The sequence below is a fragment of the Setaria viridis genome, chromosome 5 (genome assembly GCF_005286985.2).
Source record: "Setaria viridis chromosome 5, Setaria_viridis_v4.0, whole genome shotgun sequence".
Lineage (NCBI taxonomy): Eukaryota > Viridiplantae > Streptophyta > Magnoliopsida > Poales > Poaceae > Setaria > Setaria viridis.
The window spans coordinates 5,563,464-5,587,343 of record NC_048267.2 but is presented as its reverse complement, the minus strand read 5'-3'; the positions used below and the strand labels follow the sequence as shown (position 1 = coordinate 5,587,343).

Sequence of the window (23,880 nt, the reverse complement as noted above, 5' to 3'; positions counted from 1 at the left end):
ATGGAGCATTTTGTGTATACCAAAAAATATGGGAGGGCTGAGCATCTCTAACTTGGAAGTCCAAAATAAATGCTTGTTAAGCAAGTGATTATTTAAACTTTTAAATGAAGATGGAGTGTGGAAAAAACTATTAAGAAGGAAATATCTAACCAATAAGTTCCTAACACAAGTATCAAAAAAGAAGGGAGATTCTCATTTTTGGGCTGGGCTCATGGAAATTAAATATCAATTCCTATCAATGGAAACGTTTAAAATTCACAATGGGAAGCAAACTAGGTTTTGGAAGGACCAGTGGGTTGGAAATGCGCCTTTGAAAGATACATACCCATCTCTGTATAATATTGCTAGAAGGAAAAATGATACAGTTGCTAAAGTCTGTAGTTCTGTGCCTCTGAACATCTCTTTTAGAAGAGCTTTAACAGGAGACAAACAGACAGATTGGTTACATCTAGTAGTCGAGGTAGAAGTATATGATTTAGATGAACAAAAAAATAGGTTCCTTTAGAATCTGAATAAAAATAATGATTTTACTGTTAGGTCAATGTACAAAGAAATCATGAAACAGGAAGGATCACCCCGTTTGTGTATTGCTTGGAAGTTAAAAATACCACTTAAGATCAAGATGTTATTATGGTATTTGAAAAAGGGAGTTATTCTAACAAAGGATAATCATGCTAAAAGGAACCGGCAAGGAAGTAGAAGTGCTCCTTTTGTAACTATGATGAAATAGTGTAGCATTTATTCTTTGAATGTCATTTGGTTAGGTGTATATGGAATTCAATGTATTTATCTTTTGGAATTCAACCACCTACTAGTGTGCCTAACATGCTGAGTTCTTGGATTAGAGGTTTTCCTCTACAACATAGAAAACAAATATTTGTTGGTATCTCTGCTCTTTGCTGGGTAATTTGGTTGAGTAGAAATGAAGTGGTTTTTAAAGGAACCATCCCTAATTCGTTTTTTAGGTAATTTTTAGGGGGACTTTCTGGACGAGGGAATGGTCGAGGCTATCTAAAGAGGAGAAAACTGCTTTGAAGAATAACTGTTAAAAGCTTGAAGTGTAATGGAGTTTTTCAACAAATGTGGTTGGAACTTCAGAAAAAGACTTTCTGCATAAATAAAAGCTGTTAATGTGGTCCCTATTCTGATTGGCTGAAAGTACAACAAACCTGGGTAACATTACTGGATATAGTCAGGTTCAGTACGGTGTCAATCTTCAGGTGCTATCTTAAGGATTCAGATGTTGGCTGATGTTTGCTTCTGATGCTGATGTCCAGTTGCTGTCGGTGGAGCAACAAGTGTTAAGTTCTGTTTACCCTGTTGCAGCTTCTCTTGGACGGGCAATAGTGGCCTTGCTTGCTTTGTGTCCAAGGAGTTGGTCCAGTAGTATCTATTTTAGTGTTTAAGGCTTAATGCTTGGTTGTTAGCCTATGTGCTGGGTATTTATGAACGTTATGGTCTGTAATGGCTGTAGACATCCACATGTGGATGATCGAGGCCGGATGTTCTTTCCTTAATCTAAAAAAACTCCTCTTGGCGTTGGCACTTCAAAGCTGTGTCAAATCTTAGCCAAAACTCAACAAAGGTCAATTTTCGATGAATGAAACGGTTAAAAAAAGAATTTGCACTCTCCGATCGTGATGTAGTCCTAAGGATTACTGCTAGAGGTATGTCCATAAAGTATGCAGGAATCCATGATTGACGCATGGCAAACTTTGTGGAATCCAATCATTTCCCATAAGTGCAAAATTTGTTATGATAGAATTCTATTCTAACTCAAAATCATCTGAAGTCTCGGATCCTCAAACACACGTGTGTAGTCTATCCTAGAACTGTTCATCCTCTCTTATTGGGGGCCCGACCTTCTCAGGGACCTTTTCCATGATATGCCACATGCAAAGTCTGTGAGTTGTATCTGGTAGAATCTGAGCAATAGCAGCCTTCATGCTTGCATCATCATCCTGTTATGATTAGATGAGGTGCTACTCCACCCATAGCGTTAAGAAAGGTGTTAAACAACCATACATATGACTCGATTTTTTCATTTGCCAAGAATGCTGCCCCTAGGAAAACACTTTGCAAGTGATGATTGACTCCAGTAAATTGCACAAAAATCATGTTATACTGGTTAATGGTGCATGTTGAATCTACCAAAACCACATCACCAAAAACACTATAGTCCTTCTTGCATAAGGCACCTGCCCAAAACACATGAACAAATCGTCCTTGTTCATCCATCATAAAAGTCATAGAAGAAGGCAGGATTTACTTCCTTCTTTCACTCAAGTTGTGCCACAAACATCTGTGCATCTGCATCCTTGATTTTAGTCCTGAAGTCACGATAATAGTTTTGCAAATCCCTCAGCGTGCACCCAACATTCTGAAACCCACCCTCACTGATATGGAGAAGTCTATATGCCTGTGAGGTGCCAATACTAGCCTTATGATAATTGAACAAAGTACTCTTTGCCCTCTCACTAACATTACGGTTGCATCTTAACAAATACCTTTTATCTGTGACACAAAACCATGGCTGTGCTCCTCAACCTTGAAGCTATCCGATACTTCTTGTCACTGCTAATCTTGACAACAATATGTGCCTCACAACCACATCTGGTTTCCATTACATTATGTGTCTTTCTCTTTTTTCTGGATTCGTCAATAATATTTTTTACGTTCTCCTTCTTGTACCCTTCCCTTGAAAAATGATAATGCTTGATTAATATTTTCTCATTTTGCTTCTTGTGCTGACCAACACGAACGGAGAAACCAGCTTCACGTGCATACAATTTGTAAATTTTCTCCACATCTGTGAGTGTATCAAACATCATTCCAACCACAGACTTCAAATGATCCATGGCGGCGGTCTCAAAACTTCTTCCTGTAAGTCCGACATCATTGGTGTCGATGGAGACAGAATCAACGATGACGGCATGATCAACGATGATGACTTGAGAGAGGGCATCCGTCCGCTGCCCGTGCACAGGATCGTACCCTGTCCATGGCTGATGCTGCTCTTTCTGCTCTTGGCTATCCATGGCGACGTCCGGGAAGGGGCAAAGGGGCGACGGGCGGTGGCGAAGGGGTAGCGGCACCCTCACCAGGTCGGCAAAGGGCCATGAGCGACGGAGAACCACGGACGGCGGCGAAGGGGCGAAAGGGCGGCGGCGCCGTCACTAGGCCGGCGGAGGGGCGACAGGCGGCGGCGAATCGCCTGGTGGAGGTGGCGTCTCTGGGAGTATGCGCGCGGGGGGGGGGGGGGGGGTGTTTGCATGGAAGGGGCAGGGGGGTTCGCAAAATACCAATTTTGCATTGCTGGCCGGCAGGCGGTGAAGTGCAAATAACCCCATCCTAACCCTATGTATTAGATTAGCATCTTGTGATCTTGATTCAAAGTTTCCAAGGTTGCATGGGCTGTCCGGTTTCCACCAGATACGTTCCCTGTTAAGCCAGCCAACCATAATTGCCGCAGTTAGTGATTATGCACCTCCTGGCTTCATCAATTTCATAACAAGTACTATTTGTCACACAAAGAGCTCCTAAAATGCTTGAACTAAAAGATATTTCCTACTCCAGTCCATTGTTCCAGTCCATTGTTGTTCCATTAAAAAGGACAGTTCAAGTCAATAACTTGATCAAAGTTTGTCAAAGTTTGCTTAGCGTTGCCCATTATAACTACAAAATATTTAAAATAAATTTAACAATTTAATTTTCATGTCGAGGTGACTAATATTCATTTATGTTATGTGTTTGCTACATGCAAGTGTGTTTTGAAAAAAAAATGTAGCAGAATAATAATATTTTCACTACAAATTAAGCATGAGTTCCAAGTTTTTTATCTTCTAGAAGTAGACACTTGGAGCTTGATCCTTTTCCTTTTGCCTTTTTGGATGGAAACGTGAAACCTACGACATACTGTCCCGAGATCATCAATCCAATGCATCATTGTTGTTTCATGCCGTAGCTACCAAGAAGTGATGATTTTGTTATAGCAAGTCGACAATTAGTGGGTACCTGCACTTCCTTATGCTACGTGTACTATCCGTTTGCAAAGCCGATGGGAAGCAATTAATTTAAATAAATATTATTGGCACAGTAGAAAATTGTTTAGAAAATAAAAGAAAAGTGAACTATAGTTCACCTTATTCCCAAGCCACGAGTAAATGGGCCTTCCGAAGCGCTTGAATTTTGAATTTCCCCTGAAATTTGTGGACAACACTTGCAGCTATTTCCCTAACAAAAGGGGAAAAGAGACGCTGTTTCAAGTCAAATAAAGAGGAAAAAAACAGCAGCAGCGGCGGCGGGACCCATTTAGCAGTGGGAGAGGGAGCACGCAACGCAGCAACATGCCAACAACGCAGGTGCGCCCCGCCCCTGGCTCAGCTCGCAGCTCACTCGCCACTTCCCAATCAACTCAGGCCCGTCCTCCTTATCTGAATCGCGTGCCTGCCGGCCTCTGCCCGCTGTGCCCCACCCACCCATCGCCATGTCCCCCGCGGCCACCGCGTGCGCCACGCCGGCGGCGGCTCGCCCGCCCCTCAACACCGTCCCGGCCCGCCGGTCGCCGCCCTCCACCGTGCGACCGCCATCCGCCACCCCCGCCCGCCGCGCCGCCGGCTACTGCTTCTGCACCGCCTCCTCCTCGGCGTCGTCGCCCTCCACCTGGGACTGGACCCGATGGAGCCGCCACTTCGACGAGGTCGAACAGGACGAGAGCTACGCGTCCCTCCTCCAGGTAATCGCCGATTCATCACCTCCGAGCCGCTAATCGAACCAATCTGATGATACGCTCCTGCTCTCGCCCGCGCAGTTCCAGCTGGAGGAGGCGGTGGAGAACGAGGACTTCGCCGAGGCCGCCAAGCTCAAGAGGGCCATCCTCGAGGCCACCGGCAACGACGCTGTCGCCCACGTCATGGCCGAGCTCAAGGTCCGTCGCTGCTGTGATATGCCTGACATCCTGTTTCATCACCGATTTGACTGAGACACGTCAGCTCTTATGCTCTAGTTTCATTTCCCACAGATTTGGATTAGGATGTGCTAGGTGCTAACAATTGCATTTGTTCTGTTTGATTGCTCTGGCTCCTCTCGATTCCTGCAGAGTGCTATAGAGGAACAGCGGTATCAGGATGCCTCAAGGTTGACCAGGCTTGCTGGAACCAGCTTGGTAATTACTAAGTCTTTTATCACAGATTGCCATGGTGCCTTTCGATCGCCTGGTGCATTCAGCAACATAGCTTTCTATAGTCAAGTTTCAGTGCCTCCAGTCCTGATCTCCCTTGGACCCTTGCTACACAAACTATTTATATGGCAAATCGCCAATTTCCTGATAAAATTGGTTAGATAATGTCTCTTGTCCTCTGGTTACTTAAATGAAGAGGTATCACCATGGATGAACGAAGATTAGCCAAAACTATCTGTAATTCTGTATCATTAAGAAAGGCACTTTTGATGCGACCCCTCAGGAATTGTGGTTGTAATGGATTCTAACCATTTTTGTTTCAGGTAGGTTGGTGGGTGGGATATGCTAAGGACACCGATGATTCCATTGGGAGAATTGTACGAATAAGCCCTGGTGTTGGGAGATATGTGGCTAAGAGCTACAGCCCAAGGTGGTTTCTCTCAGTTCATAACTTTTATCTTAAGGTTAAAATTAGGCAAGATATCATAGTGCAATTCCAACTTACAGATACTTTATGTAGGCAATTGGTGACTGCATCTTCTGGGACTCCATTATTTGAAATTTTCCTCGTCAGAGAAAATGATGAGACGTATACAATGAAGGTGCTGTGATCAAAGTGATATTCATATTTTATTGTAATATTTATGCAGTTAAAAAAATAGAAGAAAATCTCTATTGTGCACAGATTTGATATTTATATTTACGAAAAATTAGACAGGTGGTACACTTGCGACCAACAAAAGGAACATCAAGTGCATCATCCATATCTTCGACAGCTACAGAAGGTCCAGCTAAGGTGGAGAATGAAAGTTCATCAGAAAGTAGTGCTATATCTGATAGTGTTACAGAGGAAGCAAGTACAGATACTACAGTAAAAGGAAATGAGGATGTTGAGGAGAAAGAACAAGATGTTGGTAGCAGCAAGGATAGTAGTGTTGAAGGATTAAAAAGTGTTTTGAATTTTTTCAAGTCTCGGATTCCTGAATTCAAAGTTCAAGTAATAAATGTTGATGTATCTGAGGAAACTGAATTGGCTGCAAATTCGTCGGAAGAATTAGTACAAGATGATGTGAAGAGTTCATCAGAAAACTCATTGGAAGAGCCCACCACTGAGGAGCTTGAGCAGGAGGAAGATGTTTCAGAAGAAGATATGGATGACGAGAGTAAAAGTACTGAGGTGAAGCTTTTCATCAGTGGAGTGGTTCACAATAAAGAAGATGCTGGAGCAAAATCATATGTTCGTGTTCCAGCTGAAATAAATAACATGGAAAAAGACTCCTTCGAACTGTACATTCCTGGAAAAGGTTCTGATCGAGATCTGGCTGAAACAAAGGCTGCAAAACAAAAAGTTGCAGATATGGCTGCTAAATTAGCATCAGAGCTTATGCCATCTGATGTCGCAAAGGCATTATGGGGCACAACCAAGAGCTCTTCAAAGGTAGGAATGAGTTAATGACATTGGCTTAGTTACATATGTCTGCAACTTTGAATACTATGAATATGAGATATACCTGAGTACATCAGTGTTGCAGTTGGGTAAAATCTTAAGACCTATGCACAGAAATTCTGAAAGTTTCTAAGCATTAAGTGTTGGAGGTACAGAGTGTTTTCTCAGCCAGGGATAACACACCCAGGCGACACAGCCCTTTCATATATAGAGATAAGTAGCACACATTGATTACATTAATGGCTCATTAGAGCTTTAACTAAACAGCTAACTGCCTGGGTACTTGCACAGTTACTTGTGCTGCCCAAGACCTTAATAGCAGAGACATAATTAGGCACAGATACCTAAGAGATAACTGGGAGCAGGGCTTAACTTCTACAGTTCTCCCCCTAAGACCTGCTTCCCCCATCCTTGATCTTCATGATCCCAATCTTGCTTCTCATGTCTTCAAACTTGGCCTTGCCTAAGGCCTTAGTCAGAATGTCTGCCAGTTGATCATTTGTGGCGACGAACTCAGTCTTGATGCTGCCTTCTTCAACACAATCTCTGATGAAGTGTTGTTTGATCCTGATATGCTTGCTTCTGTCGTGAAAGACAGGGTTCTTTGCAAGTGCTATTGCTGATTTGTTATCCACTCGCAGCTCTACTACTTCCACTTTCTTTCCCAACAATTCAGCAAGTAACCTGGACAGCCACAGAGCCTGTGTTGCAGCAGTAGTCATGGCAACATACTCTGCTTCACAGCTAGATAAGGCAACCACTCTTTGTTTAATGGACTGCCAACTGACCAGATTGTTGCCTAGGAAGAATAGACAACCTGTAGTGCTCTTGCTTGAGTCAATATCTCCAGCCAAGTCTGAGTCACAGTAGCCAATGAATCTGGCTTCACTGGATGCCTTGGTGAAGTGCAGGCCATACTCCAGACTGCCTGCCACATACCGAAGGATACGCTTCACTGCCTGCTGATGCTCTATGGTGGGCCTCTCCAGAAATCTACTCACAAACCCGACTGCAAATGCCAAGTCAGGTCGAGTATGAACCAAATATCGCAGGCTTCCAACCAGCTGCCTGTACTGTGTTGGATCAACTTCCTTGGCTGTACTTTTCTTGCTCAATCTTAGCCTTTCCTCCATAGGAGTGGCTGCAGGATTGCAGTCCACCATTCCTCCCAGCTCCAGAATTCTCTTAGCATAGTGGGTCTGTCGAAGAGTGATGCCATTGGCGCTCTGCTGTACTTCAATACCCAGATAGAAGCTTAGAAGGCCAAGATCACTCATCTCAAATGTTGCTTTCATTTCAGCCTTGAAGCCTTCAACATCCTGCTCCTTGGCCCCTGTGATGATCAAATCATCCACATACACACCGACAAGCAACAGAGAATTTCCAGAACCACGCCTGTAGATTGCAGCTTCATGGTTGCTCTGTCTGAAACCTTTCTTCTTCAATGTTGAATCAAGCTTTGCATTCCATGCTCTTGGCGCTTGCCGTAGGCCATACAGAGCTTTGCGCAAGCGATACACCTTGTCTTCTTGTCCAGCAACAGCAAAGCCAGGCGGCTGATACACATATACCTCCTCGTTGAGGTCTCCATTCAGAAATGCGGACTTGACGTCCATCTGATGAACAGACCAACCCTCCTGTGCCGCCAGAGCCAACAAGACTCGAACAGATTCCATGCGTGCGACAGGGGCGAAAGCATCATCATAATCCACGCCTTCTTGCTGGACAAAGCCACGAGCAACAAGTCTGGCTTTGTGTTTGATAACATTTCCATGTTCGTCCTTCTTCAATTTGAACACCCACTTCAGGGTGATTGGACGGTGACCAGCAGGAGGCTTCACAAGCTCCCAGGTCTTGTTTCTCTCTACTGATCGCAGTTCTTCTTTCATTGCTTCGCACCACGCTGGATCTCTCTTGGCTTCAGTATGCGAAGTTGGTTCGCCAGAGTGCGTTAGATGCAGTTCTGCGAACAGGCGAGTTGCAGGTGGTGGTGTGGGCTGCTGGCCAATAATATTGCTTACCGTTCTGTAACGAAGAGGTTCATCGTCGTGATATGCATCCAGTCGATCATCATCATCTTCCAGAGGCGTGGCCTGCTCAATCTGGGGACTGGATGGTGGTGGCGTTGCGGTTGCTGCTGGAACAGAATTTGCCACTACATCGTCATCCTCTACTTCTTCAACTCCGACTGGACTGCCTGGCACGGGTGTTCTTGGTGAGTTTGGGGGCGGAGGCGATGGTGGTGTTGCAGGCTCACTCACCACCTCCGACCAGACGTACTCAACCTGGAACTCACTGCTGTTTGGCGCCGATGTCCCGGACTCCGGCGAAGACCAATCCCAACCGCGCTCTTCATCAAAAACAACATCGCGGCTGATCCTGACACGCCCGCTCACAGGCTCAAACACCCTGTATGCCTTAGCTCCCTCTGCATAACCAATGAATACGCCGGCCTCGCCGCGATCATCGAGTTTGCGCAGCTGACTAAGCTTTCTGGTATAGGCAACACATCCAAACACCTTCATATGCCCCAATGTCGGTGAGCGTCCATGCCAGGCCTCATAGGGAGTAATTCCTTTCAGCGCACGTGTCGGTGATCTGTTCAGGATGTGAACTGCTGTCATTACAGCCTCCCCCCAAAATCTGGCCGGCAATCCTCGCTGCTTGAGCAGTGCCCTTGCCATAGCCACCACTGACTGATTACGCCGCTCAACGACCCCATTCTGCTGGGGTGAGTGGGGGGCGCTGAAATGTCTCTTGATGCCTTGCTCTGCGCAGTAGGTAGCAAAATCAGCAACTGTAAACTCACCGCCATTATCTGTGCGGAGCACTCTGATCTTCTGGCCACTTTCTGCCTCTGCGCTCAGCTTGATGCGCTTGATAGCCTCTGCTGCTGCGTCCTTGCTTGGTATGAGCGCTGCCCACATGAAACGGCTAGCGTCATCGACGAGCAGCAGGAAATATCGGTTTCCTCCAGGAGTTGCAGGTGTCACTGGCCCGCAAAGATCACCGTGCACCAGCTCAAGGGGCTGCTTGGCACGGTACTGTGTCGCAGCCGGGAACGGACGCCTTCTCATCTTGGTGGTGACACAGGTGTCACACACCTGCTCAACATGATCAATCACCGGGACACCACGCGCCATCTCTTCCTTCCCAAGTCTGCGGAGTGCATCAAAATTCAAGTGCCCCATCCTCTCATGCCACTGCCACGCTACATCTCCTCTGCGTGCTGCAAGACAGAGTGGCTGGGCTGCCTGAAGTTGGAGTGTGTACAATCTGTTAGCCCCTCTCTTCACCTTGGCAATCAAACGACCAGTGTGTTCCCAGATACGCAGCACACCGTGATATATCTCCACCTTGGAACCAGTCTCGTCAAGCTGACCAAGACTGATAATTGAATTCTTCAGGGCTGGTATATAGTACACACCCTGCAGCACCCTATGCTCACCAGTTCTTCCTTCGAAAGCAATCGATCCGATGCCTTTGATGTCAACCTTGGACGCATCTCCAAATCGGACCGTGCCTCGCACGTCCGTGTTCAAATCAGAAAAGAGCTCACGCCGTCCAGTCATATGGTGTGTAGCTCCTGAATCAAGGTACCACACATCTGCCTTTTCTTCATCGCTATTGGCACCAAGGAAAGCGCGGGCTTTTGGTTCTTCCAGATTCACCTCTTGAGCAGCATAGGTGTATGCCGGCGCGCACTCATCAAGGTCAACGAGCCCATGCGCCAGAAACAGAGCCCCATCATCCTCGCATTCTGCATACTGTACACGGCCATTGTGGCCGCCGTCACCGCCGCCTGCGCCCCCTCGGCCACCAGCGTGCTGGCCTTGATTGCTACCGCGGCCGCCGCCACGACGGCCTCTGCCCCGTCCGCCGCCGCGGTCACCGCCACCATCACGGTCACCATCTCTGTCTCGGCGCGGATGAGGGCAGTCCCTTGCCCAGTGGCCCTCCTGGCCACAATTGAGGCAGGTATCGCCACAGCGTCCACCACCGCGGCCGCCGCCACGGCCCCTTCCTCGCCAGCCGCCGCGACCGCGGCCACCACCGCCGCCTTGGCCGCCGCCGCGCTGATTCTTTGAGCTAGAGCCAGCAGAATCATCCCCGCCGCCCTTCTTCTCTTTCTTCCAGCGCGCGCGCCATTGCTCCTCAGTGTACAGCAGCTTGCCATTGATGGAAACAGGCTCTGTCACAGCTTGCGCTTCACGGTCATCCACCGCCTTGAGCCTTCCTGTCACCTCTTCAAGCGTGAGCGCCTCGAAGTCGAGGAACTGCTCAATGGCGACAACAATCTGCGCGTATTTGGCTGGCACTGTGCGCAGAAACTTTTCCACGACACGCGCCTCATCAATGTCTCTGTCTCCATGGAGCACAAGCTGCTGGTGCAGAGTTGACAGCCGCAGGGCAAAATCTTCCACCTGCTCGCCGGGCTTGACATCAATGTTCTCCCACTCCCGACGCAGCCGCTGCAACGTCGCTCGGCGGACCCTGTCCACACCGATTCGAGTTGCAGCGATGGCATCCCATGCCTCCTTTGCTGTCGCCTTGTCAAGGAGCGGGAGCCCCATCTCCTTAGGTACAGACGCGACAATCACCTCCAAGGCTCGCCTGTCATCGCGATACTGCACTGGACCTCCTTCAACAGCATCCCAGAGGTCGCGTGCTTGCATCCTCAACTTCATCGTCTGGCTCCACTCATAGTAGTTGGTCTTGTCCAGCATTGGCCACGTTGTGCCGCTGCCGGAGTCGCGGTAGACCACCCTGCCTTGCGGCGACTCATAGCGAGCGCCGCCACGACGCCTTCGGTCACGCAGTGGTGACTGCGAACGGCGCCTGTCCCGCGGTGGAGTCCTCTGGCTCTTGACTTCCTCCTCTTCTTCTTCTTCCTCCTCCAGCACCTCTTCTCCCTTCTCTGCAACTATCTCTGCGCGCAGCTGCTGCGCCGTCCTGGCCGCCGCCTCTGCGGCTGCTGCAGCCTGCTGAGCCGCCTGGACAGCCTGCGCCACAGCCTCCTCTGCTGCCTTCAGGCGCGCAGCCTTCTCGCCCAGCTCGGCTTCCTTGGCCTTCCTGGCCCGGCGCTCAGCAGAGGTCGACGCCATGGTAGAGAGAAACAGAGGAGGAGTTCGAGTTGGGGAAGATGAGAAGGTGAGTGTCTAACCTAAGCTCTGATACCAATTGTTGGAGGTACAGAGTGTTTTCTCAGCCAGGGATAACACACCCAGGCGACACAGCCCTTTCATATATAGAGATAAGTAGCACACATTGATTACATTAATGGCTCATTAGAGCTTTAACTAAACAGCTAACTGCCTGGGTACTTGCACAGTTACTTGTGCTGCCCAAGACCTTAATAGCAGAGACATAATTAGGCACAGATACCTAAGAGATAACTGGGAGCAGGGCTTAACTTCTACATTAAGGGAACTCATACCATTCTAGAGGTCTTTGTCCCTAGTTACTAGATGTGCTAATTTAGGATTACACTGCTACATCAGTAGCCTTGCATGCCTTCCAGAATAAGCAAACATGAGTGTTTGCCCAGAATATGTCCGCCGTATAGTTTCAAAAAAGTGTTTGCCCTGTATAAAAAGTCAAAGAAAGCTGGGGGCCCAGGAACTGGCTGCATGCTGGTTCCAACTATATCTGGGTCCTTAGATTTGGGTCCTTAGATTTGGATCTTACCCAAAAAGAACTAGTAATTTCTTCTTGCACATAACTTTTGATATCTTACTATTTCCTCAAACTGTGGATGCTAACAGATGCTATATTCTGAGAATTTCTCAGAGAGCACCTTCCAGACACCCATGTCATCTTATCCCAATTTAGGATAGTCTGATGCATCTTTTTTATGGTAACTGTCTTTTGTCACCACTTTTTCAAACCATGTTCTATTCTTGCAAGCAAGTTAACTGACACATATGACATGATAACTGCAGATAAATAAAGAAGTTCAGGAGCTTTTAAGGCTTACATTAAGCAAGGCTCAAGTCAAGCTGACTGAGAATACCATTTTTAATCGGATTGTTATGGACACTAACAGCACAGATCCATTTAGTGGTAAAGTTTTCTCAGCTAAATTGATGATCTATTGTTGTATAGTCTGACAGTTGGTTTTCTGGGCTTCATGTAGGTCTCTATGTTGGAGCATTTAGTCCATATGGACCAGAAATTGTGCAGCTTCGTCGGAAGTTCGGGCACTGGAACAGTACCGATGATGTTGAGTTTTTCGAGTACGTTGAAGCAGTAAAGTTGACTGGTGATCTGAGTGTCCCTGCTGGCCAGGTTCGCATTATCTCCCTTAAAAAAAGATTGTTAATAAGGCTCCCCTGTTTCACTACTGATAAAAGTTTGCAACAGATAACATTCCGTGCCAAGATTGGGAAGGGCAAGCGTCTTGAGAATCGTGGCGCATACCCAGAAGAATTTGGTGTGGTAATTTCTTTCTGCAGATCTGATTGTTCAATATATGTTTTTACTGGGATTTTAGTTTGTTTTATTCTGACAATTGAAAGCCGCCTTTAGTTAGATTCACAAGTTCTGTTTTGAGAACAAAAGTTTCGTTCCTTTTTTCTTTTGCAGATTGCCAGTTTTAAGGGTCAGGGTAGAATAGCACAGCCTGGATTCAAAAATCCTCGATGGGTGGATGGCGAGCTTTTGGTGCTCAATGGCAAGGTAAAATGAAACACCAACAGTGGTTCTTTTCATTTGCTGACGCAATGCTCCTGAAATTGATATTGAGTAGTAACTGCAGGCATAATGTGCAATATGACATGCCATAACTTAACAGTTTGTTTTATGATGACATTACCTGTGTTGGTTTTTGGGAACCTATGGAATGTGGAGTTGTATCACCAGGACACAAACTTCTAAAACACCAAATATGTTAACAGGACCATGCTTAGTTCCAAGGTCAGCTCACCTTGACTCGCTTGCGTGGGCAGGGCTAACCTTGCCAGCCTGGGTGAGTGCCAAATCTGCTCGCTCATGGCAGCAAGGAAAATCTTGTCCAAACCGTGCCCGCTCGTACGCAAAGACAAGCTGACCGCCTATCCGAACACGTCGCTGGCTCCAATTTCTAGCTTGGCAAGGCAGGTCTTACCCGACGGAAGCAAGCACGCCCATACTTTTAGAAATGCTGATAATACCAAATAGTAGAGCACTTGTTGGCTGTGTGAATAATATTTGGTCTTCAAGTTTTTCTCTAGACCACTTATGGAACAAATAGTAGTATTGCACCCAATCTTTTCTTAGGTTGGCACTTCTAAGAGTGTAAGATGTGAATTAAATCAATTAGAAAATAAAGAAAAAAAATCTCACCGCCATTATCTCCTCAAGTCCCGGTCATACACCTGCATGTATGCATGCCGTTAATATATCTGCGCCATTATCTCCTTAAGTCCGGGTCATACACATGCATGCATGCATGCTGTCATAAACTTTTAATCTGCATATTTGGTGCACCGTCATATAATCATGTGTGCGGTTACACAAAATTTGTACAACGCTATGATGTATTTGCTACAAGATAACATAATTATGCCGCTGTTAATAATTATTGAAATTCCATACACATTTGAAGTTAAAACAAATTCCACATTTGTCATGTTGAAATTTAGAACTGCATTACACACCCATACATTATATTACATGGCACCTGTAGTCTGCAAAATTATAACGTGAACAAAAATAATCCCTAAGAGGCTCTCGGGAGGACTAAGGAATACGAATTTCTAGATTTGTTGCAGGCCATGTTCACGTGAGAGGGGAAAAAAGAATCATTAGATCCAATACAATAATACGTGGAAGTTAGATCTAGTAGGAAGATATTGCCCCTATTTTCGGATTTAAAATGCATATAATAAATATTTAATCTATTACCTCCTAGGAGGTAATATGTCTTTAGATCTACGGTCCACGTTTATTTGGGAGTACCTTAGCTAAACCCCTATATAATATGTGCTCCTGGTTTTCCAAGCTGGTGTCCGTTATTTTTATGCAAATTAGAGAAATTGCATGAAGGTGTTTGCGTAGCTAGACAACTACATCTTGCCAGTGGATTTGGAACTGTTTATACAACTCACCTATTTCTATCAAAATTTGGTGTAGTTGCAAGATTGCCCTTGACGTGCAGCATATTTTGCAGAGCACAATCCCACACCTTGGAGGTGCTGAGCTTGGTTTCCTGTACAGCGTACCCGAGCAGAGTTTTCTGGTTCTCTTCGACCGGCTTAATCTTCCTGAGTAACGAGACTGCCGAAATGTGCTGATTCTCACATGCAGATTGTATGAACAGTTGAACATGGAGGGCAGCCCCAGTTTCAAGTGATTGAACAGGTCACCTGTGGCTTTTTTTCCCGTCGGCCTCCGAGCTTCCAGACATGCCCGCGTCCTCTTTTCTGCTCCTACTTGGCAGGAGCTTATCTGCCAGACTCTGAGCGTGAGGGGAAGCTGACCTCGTTGGGATAAACTAACGGAAGAGTCTTGATATGATAGTAATAGCACCATGTTATGCTCGCGAATGACGCAGTATAGATGTGTATTTTGTATGAGCGTGACAGTTTTGTGAGTTTTATTTTTCTCCGTTGCTTTCCGTTGAGCTAGAGAAGGAAACCAAAATAAACAAATCCATTCTGGTAATAAGGCAATAAACAAATAATGTCTATGTTGTGGCATGACTTATGAGTTATGAATATGATGACTAATCTATCTGCTGCTATAATATGGACATGGCGCTGTCCTAGGTTTTGATGTTTGAGTTCTGGTAAGGCTGAAGAAAAGAAATAGAGATGGTTGCTGTTCGTTAGTCGTTGCCTCGCTCAACGTGTCACCGAGTAATTAGCAAAGCAGGGCATAAAAAAAAATTCCGTTGCCGGGACTCGAACCCGGGTCTCTCGGGTGAGAGCCGAGTATCCTAACCAGCTAGACTACAACGGATTGCTGGTCTAGTGGCGAGATTCAACTCTTTCAACGTTAACAAGTATATGTCTACAAAGCAGGAACATCGAATCGCATTGGATTTCTTCCTTGTTGCAGAAGTTTCAACCGATACTAAGCGAACAATTTATGTATCAAACATATTTTCACTGATAATTCCAGTGTACCAAAGAGATCTTCAGAGTTCAGAGTGGAATTGGCATGAACCTGTAAGCCGAACGGTCAGAGATCACGTATTCACGTGGGACGAAAACGAAAAAAAGACAAGTTTCCTCACGAAAAGGTGAGACCGGGTATAAGTTGTGACACATTTACATCCTCACAAAAGTAAACTTGCCTTCTTTGTGTTTTCCGCCAGTTACAATGTTTCCAGATCTCAGCATCCTGTCCCGTCCCAGTAAGCCGAGTAAAAAAGATGAACTGATTTTACTACATTTCAGAAAAGGAACGTCTTCACATGTTTACCAATAGGACACCGATCTTCGTCTTCACATGTTTACCAATAAGACACCGATCTTCGCTTCAGCTTCCTCAGCGCTTGCATCAAACTGTCCATCAGGGAAATTACCAGTAGTGCAAGACTTACAAATCTAAGCCACCCCTATATGCCACTGTCTATTATCCACAGATCATGTCAGGTTCTCTTGTCAGATTGCTATCTCCATTCAGCGCCTTCAGCAAAATGGGTCAGCCGAGAGCCAACAACCATCACATGAAATTCAGGAATGTGGAGGACAGTGCTACTCTATTCGCATCTGATTCACCCTGCTAAACCAAACTGAATGTAGTATCATGTGGAAAATGTCATACTTGACGGGATTTGGATGCCATAGAAAATGCTTCTGCACCCTTTTCACATTTGATTGCAGGGTGATGTATCGACTCTCTGGTATGCCCAGCAGGATATCCTTCAGCTTCGGTACATCTCTCTCTGCTACCACCACGGAGAACGAACTCCAGTTGAGTGCATCATCGAATGGAAGCACAAAGTTGTCAGCAATTATTACTGGAACACACTCATAGTATATTGCCTCAACTATCCTTGGGCTATTCACCTCGTATCCCATGGGACAGATACAATACTTGCTCGACTTCATATGCTGAACATAATTCCTCCTCCTAGTGATTCGGTGTGGCAGCTTACTATATATTCTCATATCTGGATCCTTGTCACCCCAATACTTGAGAAGTACAGGTCGAACTCGACCGTGCATCTGCCCTGCAAAGAAGGCAAGGATAGTTCTCTGTGCAACTGGTCTCCCCCCAATATCTCTTAGAGGTCTTCTTGGTGCTCTAAGAAATGTTTCTGGAAGCGAAACGTCTTTCCCACGGACAAAAACTCCTTCAGACAGATCTGCATTGCAGAGAGCTTTAATAGTATTCTTCCGCAATTCATCGTGCAATTTGGTTGTGTAAGGCCCCTGCAAGAAAAGACAATGTCAAGAACATAAATTAATTTCAAATTCAATGCAAATATCTGATTTATTAAATAGTTAACCAAACATTTTCCAAAAAAAAGCTGATCAAATAAGAGTAAAAAATGCATAAATACAGGTCCATATTTTACATGGTCATTCAAGGAAGAAAAAAATGCAGTGGAGAAAACATACCCAGTCATGGCAGGCAACAAAGAAATGATCAGCTCCTTTTGTCCTATTCCAATATGGGTACTTGGCAGAGATCATATCAATGTAATTTTTGACAAAGATAGACAATGGCTCAATAGTATTTGAGCCAGGCACATAAAGATTATGCTCCAGTTGACGAGAACTATATGGGAGATAGAATAAATGGGCTCTATTTGGATCTCTCACAACAAAATTCTGGTTTGTCTCCATCAATTTCATAAACCATCCCTCAGATGCATAGATGCCTTTCAACTCTGGGGAATGGAAAATGGGTTTTGCTCCATCATGATATATGAAAACCTTAAGAAGTTTCTCCATCAGTTCATAACTCCTAGAAGCATGAGTTGAACACATGTAATAAGTCAACTACTGAAATGAAACAGCCGATGTACAGTACAGCCCAACATACAAAAAGTAGTGTAGTTGAATGGAAAATGGGTTTTGCTCCATCATGATATATGAAAACCTTAAGAAGTTTCTCCATCAGTTCATAACTCCTAGAAGCATGAGTTGAACACATGTAATAAGTCAACTACTGAAATGAAACAGCCGATGTACAGTACAGCCCGACATACAAAAAGTAGTGTGATACTCCCTACGTCCCAAAAAGAATGACATCCTGGGTTTTTTTCAGACAGGTTAGGGGTGAATGGAAAAGACGTGTGTCCCTAATTAATAGGTGTGGGGATAACTAAATGGAATCCCAGAAAATGTATTTGGTGTGAATCCCAGAAATGCAATCTTTTTGGGACTTTAAATGCCAGGATGTCATTCTTTTTTGGACGGAGGGAGTAAGCTAGAAACACAACGCGTCACATTAGGAACTTAAATTATCATTGCAGCTTCCTTTATTTGGTATTTCAGGTCATATGCTACAGAACACCCAATGCAGAATTGTACTTCGCAAAAGGCAGGCAATAAACAAAGTATCCCAATAAGATACACAGATGTAGGTCAATAAAATAGAACAGCTCCACTAAGGGATCATAGTGTCCAGCAAATTACAAATAGTTATCTTTATGAACAGAAGGACAAATAAGAATGTTGTTTACTACACAACTGGGCCTTCAATCCTTGTTTAGGAATTATGAAATATACCAATTGCAAGTCAGACAATATGCAGCCAAACAAATGCCTTACCTTTTAAACACAGACACATTCCGGAACAGGGGTGCATATAGATCAGGGTCATCTGATGTCAATGGTGCGTTAATGATCTCTTTCTTCACATATACAAGCTCGTCGTCAGCTGCTGTTGACCAAAGTGGTGCCTGCTAAATTGACAAGACAAGAAAAGTATTCTTACGATTTTGACTCCTAATATTAAAAAATTTAAACTATATCCAAAAGGAGGCAAAGCATCAACCTCTGGCCTTAGAGGCAGAACAGGTTTCCTATCCATGTCATGCTCTCCATTGACATCAGAGCTCATTGTAGGCACACCACTAGAAATGGGCTTCACAAGTAAGGAGGTTAAGAAAAATAAAACATTTAGTTGCTAAAGGAAAACTCCGTCCATGATTAGATATGTACCTCTTGGAGAAGAGCTGAATCTTTTGGTGGGTTTCCCTGAAGTATCAGTAACCTTTTATTAGAAGAAGTTAGATAAAACGCAATTTTATTTAAAAAACAGTTTTCACATGGTTCTTATTTGCATGATTTTGAAATATAACACAGCATGCAACAGTTAAATGCACTTGTACGCCCCCATGGAATCATTTTAAAAGGGAACCTATGCATAACTAGAGCATACCACGACATGCAATTCCATTCCTAGAAGATATGCCAAATTTTGCAGTGATCCATATACCTTTATCTCAGGACGTTCGCGCTCCTCCATTGAACCATCATCAAAATTCTCTGCAGGCGACGACGAAGGGACCAAGAACATAGAAGTTGCTGGTATTGGGTCAATCCTGCCTGACAAATTAGTCTGAAAACACACGGTTGGTTTTATGCAATCAGATTCAACGGTATCCCATTGACCTTATTTATATGCACGCTGAAAATAAAAGATGATTTATAAATTGTTACTATATCAGGATTTGTTTGAATTCCCAAAAGTTCTCTTAAAATTTGCCACGATTATAACAGGGTTTTACACCTAATGTACTCAGGAATTTAAAATCTGCCACCAATTAGTTGTTGATTTGCAATTGAAATTCAGACGCAGGTTCGCCAAATTTCTCCAAGTAGACAAAATTTCGAATTAAGCCACGGTAAAGTGTAAACAAGCACCATCTAGCCATTAAATGGTTGCCATTTTTCTTTCCAACCTCACAATGGAACCCAGCACCTACCTCGCCGAGGGAAGGAAGCGGCGCTTCGGCGGGTGAAGGCGAGGAGGCGGCGGGGCCCGCGAAGCTTCCCGCCACGGCCGCGGCCACCACCGTCTCCTCGCGGGCCCCGCCGGGGAGGGGGCGCATGAGGTAGGCGCGCCACCGGCTGGGATCCTCCGCGGCCGAAGATGCAGCAAGGAAGAGCGCGAGGGCCGCGACAGCGGCGCAGGCCGCCACCACGCGGGGCCGGGACAGGAACTTGCGCGCCGTAGACGCATGCTGCGGGGTGGCGTGGTGCGGCATTGCGGGGGATGCAGCCGCAGGAGGAGTGGTAGGGATGGCGGCGCTGGCCGCTGCGACTGGAGGACAGTGTGGGCTGCGGAGTAGAGGGACGGCGACGTCGGCGAGGGGTTTCTGTGCCGTTTGCCGTTGCGTGTCTCGGGGTCGGGGTCGGGCCGTCGGGGAGACAGCGGCGGTGGGTGAGAATTGACGGTGTTGCCCTCGGTACCACATGGTCAGTTTCCTTTCCGGCCAAGATTTTCCAGCTAACAAATCTTTTCCTGCCCTAGGAAATGCTAGCAAATCATTTTCTGCGCTTGTAAGATGCGTACCCCCTCCGTTCAAAATACACGTCATTTTATTATTGGTCAAACATTTTTTAACTTCGACTATCAATATAAAAGGTTATATAGATTGGAGAACTAAAGTGCTTTGAAAACATTTAATTGCATTTCTTTGAAATGTCATGTTTGTATAGAAAAAATTGGCCAAAGCTTCACATTTTCGATTATGTCAATGTAATAGACATCATTGTATTTTGAACGGGAAAGAGCACTCCATCTATCCCAAAAACAAGTCATATGTGATTTAAAATTTGTAACAAATAAGTTATTATACTCAATTTAGCATGCGAGCATACGATAATCACGTCAATATGCCTAATAAGACAATCGAGATCATTTTAATACCTTCTACCTTTCTACTTGTACTCTGAAGTGAGACTTTAGCAAACCATTTATCGTTTCCATCCACTTTGCAAAAATGCCAAGTGAGGCTCCTCTACCAATCCCTTGCTATGAGAATCAATTTGTCATCATGCAAGAATTGCTGTAGCACGAACCAAAATTTCCTTTAGCAAAACAAAATCAATGCTCATGTATGCTTGTGTGCACATATCTCAGATTATCAGCACAGACGTACAGCTTCTGTCGATAGGCATGTTATCTATCATTGAAAAAATACATATAACAAAAGTATAAATATATGTTCTAAATCGGAGACTCAAATTCGGGTAGTCAAGTTCCACCACTAGAAGCCTAATCAGCAAAAGCTAAACTTAAGTTCAATATATATGCTTAGTGATATGGTTTCTGCTGCCGCTGCTGCTAGCAAAAGTTTGGTCTTGCCTAAGACAGTAGTAGCCATATGAAAAGAGCTCCATATCTTTTTTCTACTGATAATATGAGAGAAGTAGTAGCAGATGCTAAACTTTAGCCATGTCACATCGAATGTTCGGATGTAAATTAGAAGGATTAAACATGAGCTAATTATAAAACTAATTGCAGAACCCCTAGGCTAATTCGCGAGACAAATCTATTAAGGCTATTTAATCCATCATTAGCAAATGGTTACTGTAGCACCACATTGTCAAATCATGGACTAATTAGGCTTAATAGATTCGTCTCGCGAATTAGACTCCATCTGTACAATTAGTTTTGTAATTAGCCTATGTTTAATACTTCTAATTAGTATCAAACATCCGATGTGATAGGTGCTAAACTTTAGCACGTGGGAGCCAAACAGGCTCTGATATGAGAATTTTCCATACTGATTTTGTCCGAGACAGTAGTGACAGTCGTACTGATGACACACTTGGCTAGATGAAGAACGCATCACAGATCATACTACTCGACCATACGCACGCTTATATAGGAATGGATCCAAATCCAGTCCCTCACCCGCTCGATCCATCTCCCTGATCATACGGATCGGATGGGGGACATATTTTTTTTAATAGCTACGTCTTCCTCCGTTCCAAATTGTACGTCATTTTGATTTTTTGAGATTCATAGATTTTATTACGTATCTAGACATCTACTGTATCTAGGTGTTATGCACCTATAAAAAACCAAAACGATCTACAATTTGAGATGGAGTAAGTAGTATACTGGATAGAATAATATTTTGAGCCGGAAGCTGACGCATGGCTGATCGGTGCAGATCGAATCATATCCACGTCATCGTCATGGGACGTGATGACGATGACGCGCTCGATCGATCTGGCACCGCCGGAGTTAGCCATGGCTGGCTAGTCATCGAGGCACCAGCAGCGGTAGTCCGGCGTGGAGAGCCGGAGCAGTTCCTCGGGCGTCATGCGCTCCAGCTCCCGCTGCCTCCACGCCGGGAACGCCTGGTCCGCGCTGGCCGCCGGCTCGTCGGCGTCGCCGCCACGCCTGGTGTGGCCCTGCTCCTTCATCCTGCGGTAGAGGCGCATGGCGGCGACGCAGTCCTCGTAGGGGTGCTGGTGCCCCGTCTGGATCTCGTACCCGAGGTAGGTGCGCGTGAGGAACCTGAGCGAGTTGCTGAGCTTGCTCGTCTTCATCAGCGGCGGGTACGCGGCCGTGTCGCGCTTGAGGTAGGCCGGGTAGTCCATCCCCAGCGCGTCGAGGTCGTGGTCCAGGCCATGGCCCACCAGCAGCCTGGCCCGGCCCCGGCTGGTGCGCACCTTCCACGGCTGCTCGCCGGCGAGCAGCAGGTCCTGCACCCGCCGCTGCGCGGCCTTCACCGTCACGGCGCCGCCGCCGTCGCGGAGGTTCTCCGGCCGGATCCCCGTCGTCTCGTACCGGTAGTGCGTCACCGGGATGAGCGGCTTCACGAAGGCCTCGTACACGATGTTCTCCTGCTCGTCGACGACGCACACCCGCGCCACCACGTCCAGGGAGCCGTCGCTGCCGGCACCGACCATCTTGCAGCCCAGCGCCAGCGCCCGCCCACTTCCTCCTCCCTGGGGCGGCGCCGCCGCCTGCGGCGTCCTGGGGGTGCGCGCGAGCGTGCAGGAGGCGCGGTGGTGGGGCGTGACGCGGAGGCAGATGGCGCAGCCGCGCGCGGCGAAGGCGTCGGCGCAGGCGGTGGCCTTGGGCAGCGTGGAGCCGCCGACGCCGAGGTGATCGCGGAGCGCCTCGAAGGAGCGGCAGTGCTTGCCGCAGAGGCCGCAGCGGGGCTCGTGCGCCGAGTGCCGCGCCGCCCGCATGTGCTCCACCAGGTGCTCCATCTTGTTGAACTGCCGGAAGCACGCCGCGCACCTGTGACGCCTGCCATAACGCAATCACATTTTTCAAGGGTTGGTTAGAATAAGATATTATACTACAAATTAAAGCATGTTTAAGCTGTCTAATTGTGCCATCAAAAGCATGCATGCAAGTGTTATGTCCCCTTGGGCCTTGCCTTCGTCTAAAGAGACTGAAGTGATGCTGAAGTGCTGAACCCTTCAGCGAGGTCTGAAGAGAGTAGAGAAGTTGCAACTCACCCATGAGCATCAGAGGAGCTATCCATCGTCAGTCAGTTCAGTCAGTTCGTCACTAGCACAGCTCACTGAACCTGTCGATTGGTGTCGGTCGAGCTGTCGCGGCGAAGGCTGCGCACGGGTGCCTGGCTATTTATACGTGCGCGGCAGCAGCCGGATGGGATCAGATTCTCTGTCGTCCTCTCGCCAGTGTGTTGTCATTGTGATCCACGCATCCGCCGATGTCCCTTCGCCGCCTGCGACAACCGCTCGCTCGCTCTGCTGAATAATCTTTCTGCAGTGTTTGTGGCATGCAGACATTGTTCTAGGATTGCCACTCTGCTGCCAACAACTGTACATCACACTTTTTTTTACTTTCCATGAGATGTAGGAGAATTAGTGCCGGCATTATCGAGAAAGAATCTTATTACTACTTGATCACTGCAGTTCTTTGTTGTGTCCCAAGTCCCATGAATGAAAGAACTTCAGTGTTCTGCAAAAAAATGGTACGAAATCTCTCTGAAAATTCAGTGCATGGTAGGTTGCAAAAAGGTAAATTCCGTTTCTCTGCAGGATTTCGTTCATGGAAGTAGGTTAACTCATCTGCAAAGTACAGTGCAGGACACTAAGCTTGAGTACTTTGTGTCTCTTAACTGAACTGTCGTGAAGAAAGCTCGAACAGCATTGTGTCAATCATCAGACATCGCCACCGTTCTTTTATCCTTTACCTACTTTATGCAAAGCTCGCTTGATGCTCAGCTACTTGCAAAGATGATTGATGCTGTCGCTTCTTGTCCATATGAGTTCATAGTTACAGTACATATTGAATCTCGCAATGCTTAGCTCATCCATCCGTCCTATCCTTGTTTGTTGATTTAAGTCCCCAATTTGTCTGAACACCGCTG

At 46.1% G+C, this 23,880-nt stretch overlaps 3 protein-coding genes and 1 non-coding gene across 6 annotated transcripts; 1 reads left to right on the top strand and 3 right to left on the bottom strand.

Annotated features, from left to right (window-relative positions):
- Positions 1–4,465: 4,465 nt before the first annotated feature.
- On the top strand, positions 4,466–15,304 carry LOC117854711 (protein EXECUTER 2, chloroplastic). Of its 2 annotated transcripts, none has more exons than XM_034736938.2 (11): positions 4,466–4,735; positions 4,811–4,927; positions 5,099–5,164; positions 5,503–5,609; positions 5,700–5,781; positions 5,898–6,617; positions 12,569–12,689; positions 12,763–12,914; positions 12,990–13,064; positions 13,212–13,304; positions 14,739–14,865. In XM_034736938.2, the coding sequence occupies exons 1-11, from the start codon at positions 4,487–4,489 to the stop codon at positions 14,754–14,756; spliced, it is 1,800 nt and encodes a 599-aa protein (XP_034592829.1). In that variant the 5' UTR covers positions 4,466–4,486; the 3' UTR covers positions 14,757–14,865. The 2 variants fall into 2 exon arrangements, with proteins under 2 accessions (XP_034592829.1, XP_034592828.1); XM_034736937.2 differs by having other exon boundaries at positions 4,469–4,735; positions 14,776–15,304.
- A 189-nt stretch (positions 15,305–15,493) lies between these two features.
- Positions 15,494–15,566, bottom strand: TRNAE-CUC (transfer RNA glutamic acid (anticodon CUC)). The gene has a single exon. It is a non-coding gene; the product is annotated as a tRNA-Glu (tRNA).
- A 249-nt stretch (positions 15,567–15,815) lies between these two features.
- On the bottom strand, positions 15,816–19,956 carry LOC117854710 (probable glycosyltransferase At3g07620). 2 transcript variants are annotated; one of them, XM_034736934.2, is made up of 7 exons: positions 19,495–19,956; positions 19,005–19,127; positions 18,728–18,763; positions 18,561–18,650; positions 18,335–18,468; positions 17,177–17,525; positions 15,816–16,987 (listed from the first exon to the last, which is right to left on the bottom strand). In XM_034736934.2, the coding sequence occupies exons 1-7, from the start codon at positions 19,774–19,776 to the stop codon at positions 16,307–16,309; spliced, it is 1,695 nt and encodes a 564-aa protein (XP_034592825.1). In that variant the 5' UTR covers positions 19,777–19,956; the 3' UTR covers positions 15,816–16,306. The 2 variants fall into 2 exon arrangements, with proteins under 2 accessions (XP_034592825.1, XP_034592826.1); XM_034736935.2 differs by having other exon boundaries at positions 18,335–18,465.
- A 1,263-nt stretch (positions 19,957–21,219) lies between these two features.
- Positions 21,220–23,162, bottom strand: LOC117858471 (uncharacterized). The gene is made up of 2 exons (XM_034741543.2): positions 23,000–23,162; positions 21,220–22,784 (listed from the first exon to the last, which is right to left on the bottom strand). Exons 1-2 carry the CDS (start codon positions 23,023–23,025, stop codon positions 21,782–21,784), a joined length of 1,029 nt encoding a protein of 342 aa, XP_034597434.1. The 5' UTR covers positions 23,026–23,162; the 3' UTR covers positions 21,220–21,781.
- Positions 23,163–23,880: the final 718 nt, after the last annotated feature.